Source organism: Thermobia domestica, chromosome 7, assembly GCF_964235325.1.
Source record: "Thermobia domestica chromosome 7, izTheDome1.hap1.1, whole genome shotgun sequence".
NCBI lineage: Eukaryota > Metazoa > Arthropoda > Insecta > Zygentoma > Lepismatidae > Thermobia > Thermobia domestica.
In genome coordinates this window covers 55,474,272-55,485,197 of record NC_137460.1, presented here as the reverse complement: position 1 = coordinate 55,485,197, position 10,926 = coordinate 55,474,272, and the positions used below count along the sequence as shown (strand labels likewise).

The window sequence follows — 10,926 nt, the reverse complement described above, 5'->3', positions numbered from 1 at the left end:
GTGTAACAAATGCTGAAAATAGATGCTTCCGTGGAAAAAAAAAAAAAAAAAAAAAAAGTGGCGACCCTCCTGGCTGAAAACACTTATCATACACCCACCTTCAGGTAGTGCAAAGATGTCTTGTGAAATTCATGAATCTTATCTGTGAACCAGTACCGTGCATTCTGGGAACTAACGTATTTGCAAAGATGGAGATTCGCTTCATCAGCCATACATAACAGATCCAGGCCCGTATTTATTGTACAGTGAAACCTGTCTATGTTGGCCACCATCGGTTCCATCGAAAAGTGGCCAACTTAGGCAGGTGGCCAACTTACAGAAAATAAGTGTGATTTGTGTATTTTTAGAATAGGATTTCTAGTATTACTTCATTGTAAAATTTTAATAAGCAGTGGCATGACAGCTACTTATAAATAATATATATAGAGTAATCATAAAAATGTACAGTTCTAGAAAATCTTACTATACTATGCAAGAGCGCCGATTTCTCTGTAAATTTGGGGGGGGGGATTGAGATGCAGAAGGTATATATATATATGAAGATTTTAAGACAAATTGTACTCAAATTATACCAAATATTGTATACTCATAAATAAAATAGGGGCCACATGCGCTTTGGGGGGCCCGGGCCTCCCAGGATCGGCGCTTTTGATAGTATGTTTAATAAATATGCCTACCTTCCTCTTCCTGAAAACTAGTCTGGTACATTGGATTATTTGGATTGAAAACACAATAACACAAACAACCATGAAATAGAAGCGTATGTACGCAGTTTATTGAAATTGATTTATAGCACACTGAATTATTCAGATTGAAAACAAGAAAAGCTACGTTATAAATTGAGAAATTCATATGCAATTTATATGACTTCTTTTCAGTTGTTACTGAATGGTGGTTCATTCTAGACATATTTGCTTTATTCTTTTTGGCAGATATGCACATTCTAATATTGTAGTTAACTACCTCTTGTTAATGAACTAGAAGTGTTTTCCTCGGAGCAAAAGATGTTTTGAGAAACTCTTGAGAGAATTCATATCTCAAAACCTCCGCTACCTTTTGACATGCAGTCAGGTGCCAATAAATGACAATGGAGCTTTAACCTTGAGAATTTTTTGATGAAAGGAGCCGATATAGCTAATGGTTTTACCAAAACAGACAGGGTAAACAAATACGTACAACCATTTCCTGAATTCCTGTACGTGCTTTATTCACATCTTCCTTCACCACCCTTTTATGAGGGTAGTGTTCTGGCCATTGACCTCCAAGAACAAATCGTGCGAATCTATGCTGCTTTGTGTCCAGTCACAAATACAGAACATCTGCCTCTCATATGGGAATTCGAAAGAGTTAAGAAAAATAACAAAACTGTATTTTTCGTGGCCAAGATACGCAGGTAAATTTATCATTATCATCATAGGGTAAACATTGCTTCAGTGTGGCCAACTTCCAAGATAGACAGGTGGCCAACTTATAGAGTAGTAAGTAATGAATGTCTTATGGGAAAATGCAGGTTCAAGACGAACTAGGCCAAGATAAGCAGGTGGCCAACTTAGAGAGGTGGCCAAGTTGACAGGTTTCACTGTATTGTATTGTATTGTGTGCCCCTGTGCTCTAAATAATTTGCCGCTCCCGCTCATAATCCTTCTCCGAAAACGACCAATATTAAGAGCTGAATTCATAGTTTTTGGGGTCGCTGAGAGTTTTAATCCAATTCAAATTCAAGGTCATACTCCACTTCTCAGGGAGGAGGCGAGATTTTAAAAGCAATCGCGCAAACGACATATATTAGTGTTGAATTCATAATTTTTGAGGTCGCGGAGTTTATCAGTATCAATTTTTATTATGTTCAAGTTCATCCTCACCACTTCGAGTGGGGGTGGTATAGGTCTGTACGGGCCCGGTCCGGCCCAGCCCGTGCATTTATAATGTGAGGCCCGAAATATGCTTTAGCATTTAGGTCCGAGCTCGTGTGATAATGAAAGAGCCCGAAATGAGCCCAAGTTACAGAGACGTAATAATAATTCTTCAGAAAGAACAGTTCAGTAAATATCGTTGTACAGTACATTTACAAAGCTTGGCCCAAGAAATATAGTTGTGTATTTAAAAATTTACGGCCCGAGTCAGACCCAGGCTCGAAGTGATATATGCTTTGTAGGGCCGAGTCGAGCTTAAGCCCGCGGGGCTCGGCCCGAGCCCGTGCAGATTTCTAAAGGGTGGGAAGGGATAACTTTAAAAATAATCAGATAAGCTAGCTAATTAGTAACTAGTGCAATTAGAGCGAATTGAACACATTAAATACTTTTTTGCGCTTGTGCGGTACTTTGCGGATTGCTAGTTTTAAATATTACTGTATTGTAAATCTTTAAAAGTAACAAAATTTTGCCGCCCCGTGCTCAAGCACAGAATAGCACTTACCTAAATACGGGCCTGAACAGATCCACATCTAGATATTTCCTTGCAATATCAAGCAGCATCCAGTAACATTGCACACGATGCTGCTTGTCTTGTGGCTTCAGTTGCTGCACGACGGAGATCTTGAAAGACTTAATGTGAAGATCTGGCTTCTGAATGTAGAGACAGAATGATCTTGATACTTCCGCCTGCTGAGCTAACTTCCTATTTAAATTCTTTGAAATTTGCATCGTACACCGCGCCATGTCATATCCGATGTTCGCGTTCGTTTTGAATTCACTACACTGGCTGCCAACAGATCCAGTGGAGCGCCACTCGCTTATCAGTTTCTGTATGGAAGACTCCACGAGGGCAACTTTATTAAATTTCTCTACTAAGAGGTTTTGTAAGTTGTGTTTCACCGTAAACACACACACACCTATTGTGAGGACCATCATACCTAGAACAAAATAACCTTAACCGTCTTCTTGCAATACATTCTTTGGGATACATAATGTTTTGAATATATTCTTTGGTTACTTTGTTACTACCTATTCTTGGCAATATATCTTATGGGACACATTACGTCTAAATAAAACATGTAACTAAAATGTGGAATTGTGTCTTGTTTTACAACTATTTGATCCGGAAATCGCATGCAGTATTTTTCCTGAGTAACACAAGTCTTCTTGCCAAGAAAAAGGTTAAGTAATCATGGCGCAAATTATTTTTGCATTTTAAAACTGTTACTTTCCGAGTCAGTCGGACGAAAAAGAGAGGAAGTAGTTCAATACTACACATGCGCCAACCGCGACTATTCAAACTTGTCAGTAGTAAGTCATTTAGTGTGTCACAGCAGAGTGAGAGTTAGATGTTTTTATGAGGTTGTGTTATTAACCTAATCTGATCTAGTGTAATGTGAATAGTTAGTTCTGAAGTAAAGCGCACGCGCACACCCCCCTTCACCCCCACAAAATCAAGCTAGAAAGATAATTGGGAATATAATTAAATTTATGAATATGGAATCTCTAGAAGATACCTTCACAATTTCTACTGGAAAAACATTAGAAAGAACCACGAAGGCAGTAGAATTATCGTTACGGACGATAAAACAGTGAAAACTAGGAACATACTTAGAAACTCTATATAAAATCCTGCGTTGTCAGAAACTTGTGGTTGGGGTGGATAAATTCGACAATAATGTAATTCGGAGAACAGCTTACAACTTCTATAAAACGGAAAACAGAGTTCCTATTGTTTCGACACTAGGGAAAAACTTTCAGAATCGATACGTTTATAGGATGCTTGCATAAACCTTAGAAAAATTCTTTTAAAACTCTCGGATTTCAGTTGAAGACTAAAACCAACAGAACGTGCTTGTCGAGTGTCAAGACGTTCGAGAAAAAAGAACTTCCAACTTAACGTATAAAAAGCAATATCGAAATGAAGCGCGAGATATAGTTTATGCGAACAAATCTTGTATATATCCTCTCACATTGTAACGTATGTGTCATCCGTTAATTATTTTTGGGATTATTGTTTCTGCAATTTATTACTGGTTTTGTATCACTAAATTAACTCGGTAAATTTTGCCTATTTTTCACTCTATTTACATGTTTAAACTTTTGATTCTCTTATCTTAAAGATAGTATTGCCACCTACTGGCAAGTATCGTCACGTTTGGGATCTGGTGCCGTTAACGGACACAGAAGTGACGAGTAATTCAAACAGGGAGGATAAGAACTTTTCTACGATTAGTATAAATTATTATAATACCTGGTATAAGTTAACAGTGTCATTACTGAAGTGAATACAAGTTTGGTGTACTTTCTTTTGCATAAATATTATTAAAACAATATTAAGTGCTTTGTTAAATTTGTATGCGTAATTCCCATTTTACCAATACATTTGTTGACATATCCGAAATTTGTAAATATAATTTTGCTAGTATTAAATTTATGATACCGCAATCTACTTTCTTTGTGGTATTATTTATTATATAAAGTAGGCGTTAGATGATTATATTTATTTCATAGCATGGGGGAACCTTATTTTCTATGTCCCTCTCCCTGGTTTATCTGTTGTATGCGGTTTGTTCAATACATAATCTAGATACAACGTGGACTTCCGGTTAGCCTAGTGGCCAGCACGCTTGCCTTTGGTGTGCATGGTCCCGGGTTCGATTCCTGGTGGGAGTACAGTTGAAGAAAAAAAAAGTTGTTCGGATTCCACTATAATCAGTAGACCCACGTCTCCCTTATGGGGCGTTTACACTTAGTCGATTTGCGTTCGATTCAGTTGAATTGACGTCACTTTCAACTTAATCGACCGTGTAAACGGGACTTCAACTTAATCGCTTGTTGATCGAAGGCGACTAATCGACCGGCAACTGAATTAAAAGACGTTCTATTTTCTGTGGTTGAAATAATTGAACACATCCATTAATCTGATTCGGCCTAGTTGCTTCGATTTAGTGGCAAATGCAGCGAGTCGATTTAGTCGTGCGACTAAATCGACTAAGTGTAAACGCCCCATTAGCCGCCCAGGCATAAACGTGGAACGTTAAAAACTCAAACAAATCTTGGATTGAGGACAGTTTCCACGGTCTATTAGCGCGTTTCTCGCGGTCCCAATTTTAATTATGACTCACTCAGGAGAAAAAATGGGTTTGTACCCAATGCATTATTAATGTGAAAAGCAAGTCAGTTTACAGGCGACTACCATAACCAAATAAATCAAGAGAATTACGAAAAGCGTGTCACAGATGAATTAATTAAATCTTCCTCTCAATGTTGTGTTTCCGATCATGTATCCTATCATAACACTGTACTGAAAATAACTTCTATCGCTGGTTCAACTAAGTGATACAGTGGCTGACAGAAAAAAAAAAAAAAAATGTTCCTTTGATCGTAATATGCTGAAGCCGGCCGGAACTGTATATCTAAATTTAAAAAGTCTGCAACTGACAAAATTTTCAAATGCCATCGACAGTCCTTCGTTTATCCCCTTACCACCCCATTGAAAAACTTGGTCTTTGATGAAAGATTGGGTTGCGTCGCGAAACAACTTTCAACCCTTAAGGTGTCCAAAATCTGTGTGAAATTAGGTTCGGGTAAAGTGGGAGAACGAATGGTGTAATTGTGTGAAGCAACATTCAGGCTCAGCATTGAGAAGCAGAAGGGATCATGGTCTTTGAAATTACAGAGACGGTTGTGTCGATATTAATAGCAACAGCGATTCTAATAAGGATACTGACAGTGACTTACCGGAGATAGAAGAAATGTAAGTGGGTGTTTTCTTTTATATGCTATACACATACATGAAAAATATTGGCTACTTCATGTTTGGTATGTAAGGTATCTTTAGTAGTGCTCTATATGTATGTAGATGAAACGGTACAACATCAGGGTGTCTATCGGTCATGAAAGTCAAGAAAAAGTCACGAAATTTAGCTTTTGGGTCACGATTTTTTTTTTTTTTTTTTAAATCTGTACAAATGTGAATACAGGTTGGAAAATTTTGTTCTATAAAACGTCAAAATTCACCAACATAACTGTTTATGGTCGACTTTAGACGCTATCATATCGCAAGCAAACCACGCTTCTATCGTGGATGAAAATTCGGCCTAATTCGCACCCAAATTCGCCCTTGAAAGTGTTATGAAGTTTCATGATTTGGTAAAGAAAAAGTAACGAAAAAGTCACGAAATTTCATTTTGGAATGTTAATAGACACCCTGAACATACGAATTATAAATAATACAGCACATTTAAGTTGGCTGAGAAGTTCACTTCCCTGTCTGTTAAATCTAGATCAAGTGGCAGTCAAATCGCGAAGAACAAAGAACATTAAGTCACCCAAATCCAAAGTTGAAATGTTCTTATACAGCTCGGGGCTGAAAGGGGCACTAAACTTCAAAATCAACCAACCTTACGTACTCGCACCTAAGTATAGGATAAACATGGCAAATATGAACTTTATAAACAAAAAAGATATTACAAAACTACACAACTCTGAGCGTCAGGGTGGTCCGGGACTCACATTCAGCCCTGAATATATTACTAACGCATTCACCTCTCACGTCTAAGATTAAGTAAGGAAATAACCTAATGCGTTCTTGAAAAGTTTAAAGTGCAGTGATTTAACAGATGCAGACTTTTGTGATGACGCTAACTGCTGATATTTCAACATAACTAACAATGAAATCTTTGCAAGTTTTGACTTCAAATCGTTCAATTCTTTTCTTTTCATTGCGAAAAACGGTAGTATGCTAATAGAACGCTCTAAGAAATAGTATTACATTAATTACAATATTCTATAGAATCACAAAACTAATTGCCTGGCGTTAAGTATAGTATGAAACAGCTAAATATGTTGGATTCTCTTGAGATTAAGTTACAGTGCGGGAAGTTTCGAAGAAACTGAAATACCTTTTGCTGTTGCCTGTAATCAAGAGCTTGTTTACACAATCATATCTGAGGCCTTTCCACATATACACACTTTTAATACAATAAAGAGTTTTTTATGTAATAAATAAATAAATAAATAAATAAAAAGATTTGAATTAATACATTTATTAAAATTGGCTTGTTTTAATATAGTGTACATACTCGTTCATGGTAACTTCGAAGAAATACGTGTCATTTAGTTAATTATATGCCGCATGAAGTGCACTTGTCATATACAGTATATACAATTATATACAAGTACTGAAATGGCGAAAACCATTCTAATACGTTCATACAAATAAATTACATTTTTTTAACAAACAATGGAAGCATCATTTAATGTGAAAATACGTTGAGATCATTCAGTTTTCTTGTCGCTTATAGTCTTATGTTGATATCGGCTTTACTGTAGAGCCAGTCGATACTGAAAAAAAAAGAAAGAAAAAAAAAGTTATCAAATGGCAAACGTAAATTCATAAACACAAGGCTTGATAATTCATTATTTTAAACGAATGTTTCAAACAAATATATTTCAGTATTACATTACACAGACCCAACGCAACATACAATGCTTTTCGAATTGTTTTACTGAAACTGCTCAGAAATAAATAATGACTAATTACTTTTATTACTGATTAAAGTTTTGAACGTGAAATGAAATGAAGTGAAATTTCGTTTTACGTCCCACCATTAATTCTATTGAGTAAAGAAGACGGATGAGTAATGCAAGTGAATAATGAAAATGTGGGAGGAAACAGAAGAACTCTGAGAAAACCCACGGACACGATGCTATCCTGAGTTTGAACCAGAGACCCCTGTCAGAGGTGAGCGCTCTACCACTGAGCCACCGTGCCCCTCATAAACGTGAGTTAATAGAAGTATCAAACGAATATACCAAACGCAATACATTCTTGGTTTGTATATTTTATCTTGAAAATTGGCTTAACAACTAGAAAAAGTATTCGGTTTGCAAGAAAGCTATAGGTGTCAACTTGTGGAGAAATTATTTGAGAGAGGAAGCGAGCAACAATTTTCATGAACTCATCTATCGTCTTAGAGTGCGAGAAAACTTTCAGGCTGGGTCAACACAAGCTCACTGAGCAAAGCTTGACGACGGACCAGTCATTGATCAATTCATTATTCCGGATCTTAATTCAGAACCTCAATGGAAAGAGTAAGCACCCATCGTTCCCGGTCTTAATTCAAAAGCTGGATAAAAAGACAGAAAGAAGAATGTCCTTAAGTAATTTTCTCATAATCATGCCATTCCCAGGCATTTATCCTTTGTTTTATGTACGCCTGCATAACAATTAGGAAATTTGGTTGCATACAAAGTGCTCTTAGAAACAAAGAGAGAAGTACATACATTTTGACTCCCAGCAAAATCTATCCCGTTCCGAAAAATCGAAAAATAGCTTCCTACACGATTAGATCTAGTGGCTTTAGGTAAATCCCTTCTATGTGAAAATTTGACGACACATATATTATTATTATTATTATTATTATTATTATTATTATTATTATTATTATTATTATTATTATTATTATTATTATTATTATTATTATTATTATTATTATAGCTAAGTACTTAAATTCTGATCAAGGAGAATAACATTGTTTTCATATGAGAACATACAAAATAGTAAATTGAAGAAAAATTCTCAATTCCGGCTTCATTTAAAATCACTAAAACCATACATCTAGGGTGGACTCTTTTTCTTGAAATACCTTGTAACTTTTAAACTAAGAAATAAAAAGGCTAAAATTTTGTACTGCCAATATTGGCTGGAGAACATTGTTTTACATACTCTGTAATACCATCTGATTAACAGTATTGCCAACTCAATATAAAAATGATTTTTTTTCGAATATTACTGTCATATTATTACATATTTCAAATTACATATTAAACGAATTACAGTACCACATTTAATATTCAGTGTTACAAACTTAGAACGCTGCAATGTCACAAACATCCAAATCCTTAAGGACTCTTACAATAGTAATAACGCCATGAAACACTTGATAACACTAGACCACGAGTTATTGACAATACCTGTGTCAAATTCAGTGTTGGATCCCTTGTTAAAATATAAAACAATTCGTAAGTATTTCTTTCTATCTGTTTATATATATAGTTTTTAGAAAAGTTGTATTTCTTTCTTCGTAAGCTACTCCTCTAAATCAGTCATTTCCAACTCGCCGATGTACGACAAGTTATGGAGCGCGGTTTATACTCTGCGAAAAGCAAAAAGGAAAAGGAATGTCGTAGCAGAGCGGTTAACGTTCGCTCCTTTGGCGTGGGAGATCCGGGTTCGATTCCTAGCGAGAGCTCAGGTGGTTCTGATCCACATTAAGCTGTAAGTCCACGTCCCATATAGCCCCTTTGCTGAAAGGAACGCTAAACAAAATTACATCACACGGACAGCAAGTGTTGGTAGTGTACGCGCAGTCATGAATCCACGAGAATAATACCTGCAAACCATCGACTACGCAGTTGCTGTCTTATTTGTTTGTCACCACTGTCTTTTATCAACGCTAAGTTATCTGCCAACTCCTTCCTCTCAAACTGAGAAGTAAACTGTGACGTCATAGAGCATTAAGTTGGAAATGGAACTGTCTTAGAGCCTTCTATACTAATAAATAAAAGAACGTATGCGTATGTCTTTTTTTTTTTTTTTTTTTACATAGGCAGGAGTCACCTAGGGTCACCAAATTTTATATACAGACTTTTACTAGACCTAATGGCGTTAACTTTTTTTTATTTTTGACTCGAGAGGGGAATGCGAGTCAAAATATACGCAAAAGTTATGTACAGTGAACTATTGTAAGGTAAACAACCCCGAACGTTCTTCCTGTTGACAAGGTTGAATAAGTTTAAGAGGCAATACTAGGGGCACTGCTCGTCGTTATACATTTCATGGCCTGAGAATGGCTTGTCGTTCGTTATGTATTTCACGCATTGTTTACTTTTAAAGAATTTGCACAAACATTATTCTTCCCTTGCGAAAAACGGACACTTCTGCTACCAATAAATAAGGAAAAATAAACTATACTAAATAATTCACTGTATATTGTTACAGTTAATCGACCCGTTACAAGATATGAACGCAGATGATGACTAAAAATTTGATGATACATAAACGTCATAAAATCTTAAGTGAGACCACCTGTATATATTTTTAAATCTTTTGTGTTTTTATAGTTTGTTCCTTCCTTCCATGTATTTATTGCAAGCTACATACTGCTTATCAAAACTTACTTTAGGAATGAGAACAGGGCTTCTTAAAGTAAACTGCATGATCACTGCTTTTGAATATCAGCAGAATACGCCTCTCCCTTTCATATTCTCTTCCCAATAACTTCAGAGTATAGAAAATTGTTCTCTATGCTGAGATTCATTTATTTGTTCTGAAATTACAGGCAAAATACCATAGTACTTTCGCTGGTGATTGTACATTTTTTTTCCTAAAATAACCTCTACAGTTAGGAAAAACAGTCTTCCAAATTTTCTAACTATTCTGAATGCATTTTGACATCAAAACATTAAAGAAATTATTAAAAGTGAATGAAAATGCATTTTAACATATGAATAAATGTAAAAATAATGAAATCTGGTTGAGATAAAATATGTACTATAACTCACTAGTACGGCCTTATCACAAGTCATAATTATTTTGTTTCTGCTTTGCCTTCTTCCCATCCAGTAACATATCCACTTTTTGTGCTACATATTTACATCCTGATGTAGAGAACAAAGGAGAGTCTTTCGGACTATAATTCATCTGTTCCACAACTTGTCTGCAAAACAAGGTAAAATTAAGTGCGCCATAGTCATAAATTTGACAAAAATGTGGTTTATTGCTACAAAATTATAAATTAACTATGATTTCCTTCCCTTTCAATACATTGACACATGAACTCCCTAGTGGCTACGCGACTCGGTGTGGGTTATTCGGAATTGAATTCATGTAGTTCAGATCCTTGATTAAACTGTAGATCCACGTCCCATATAGCCATGATGCTAACAAGAGACGTTGACTTCAAATCAACCAACATATCGATACATTTTTGCAAATTATTTTTTT

At 35.9% G+C, this 10,926-nt stretch overlaps 1 protein-coding gene across 1 annotated transcript in view; it reads right to left on the bottom strand.

Annotated features, from left to right (window-relative positions):
* Positions 1-6,948: 6,948 nt before the first annotated feature.
* Positions 6,949-10,926, bottom strand: part of LOC145690120 (torsin-1A-like) — a 33,755-nt gene continuing 29,777 nt past the window's right edge. The window contains exons 6-7 of the mRNA XM_081764702.1: positions 10,485-10,639; positions 6,949-7,262 (exon numbers count right to left, since the gene is read on the bottom strand). Coding sequence (XP_081620828.1) covers positions 10,498-10,639 — 142 coding nt within the window. The 3' untranslated portion in view covers positions 6,949-7,262; positions 10,485-10,497. The remainder of the gene's footprint in view (positions 7,263-10,484; positions 10,640-10,926) is intronic.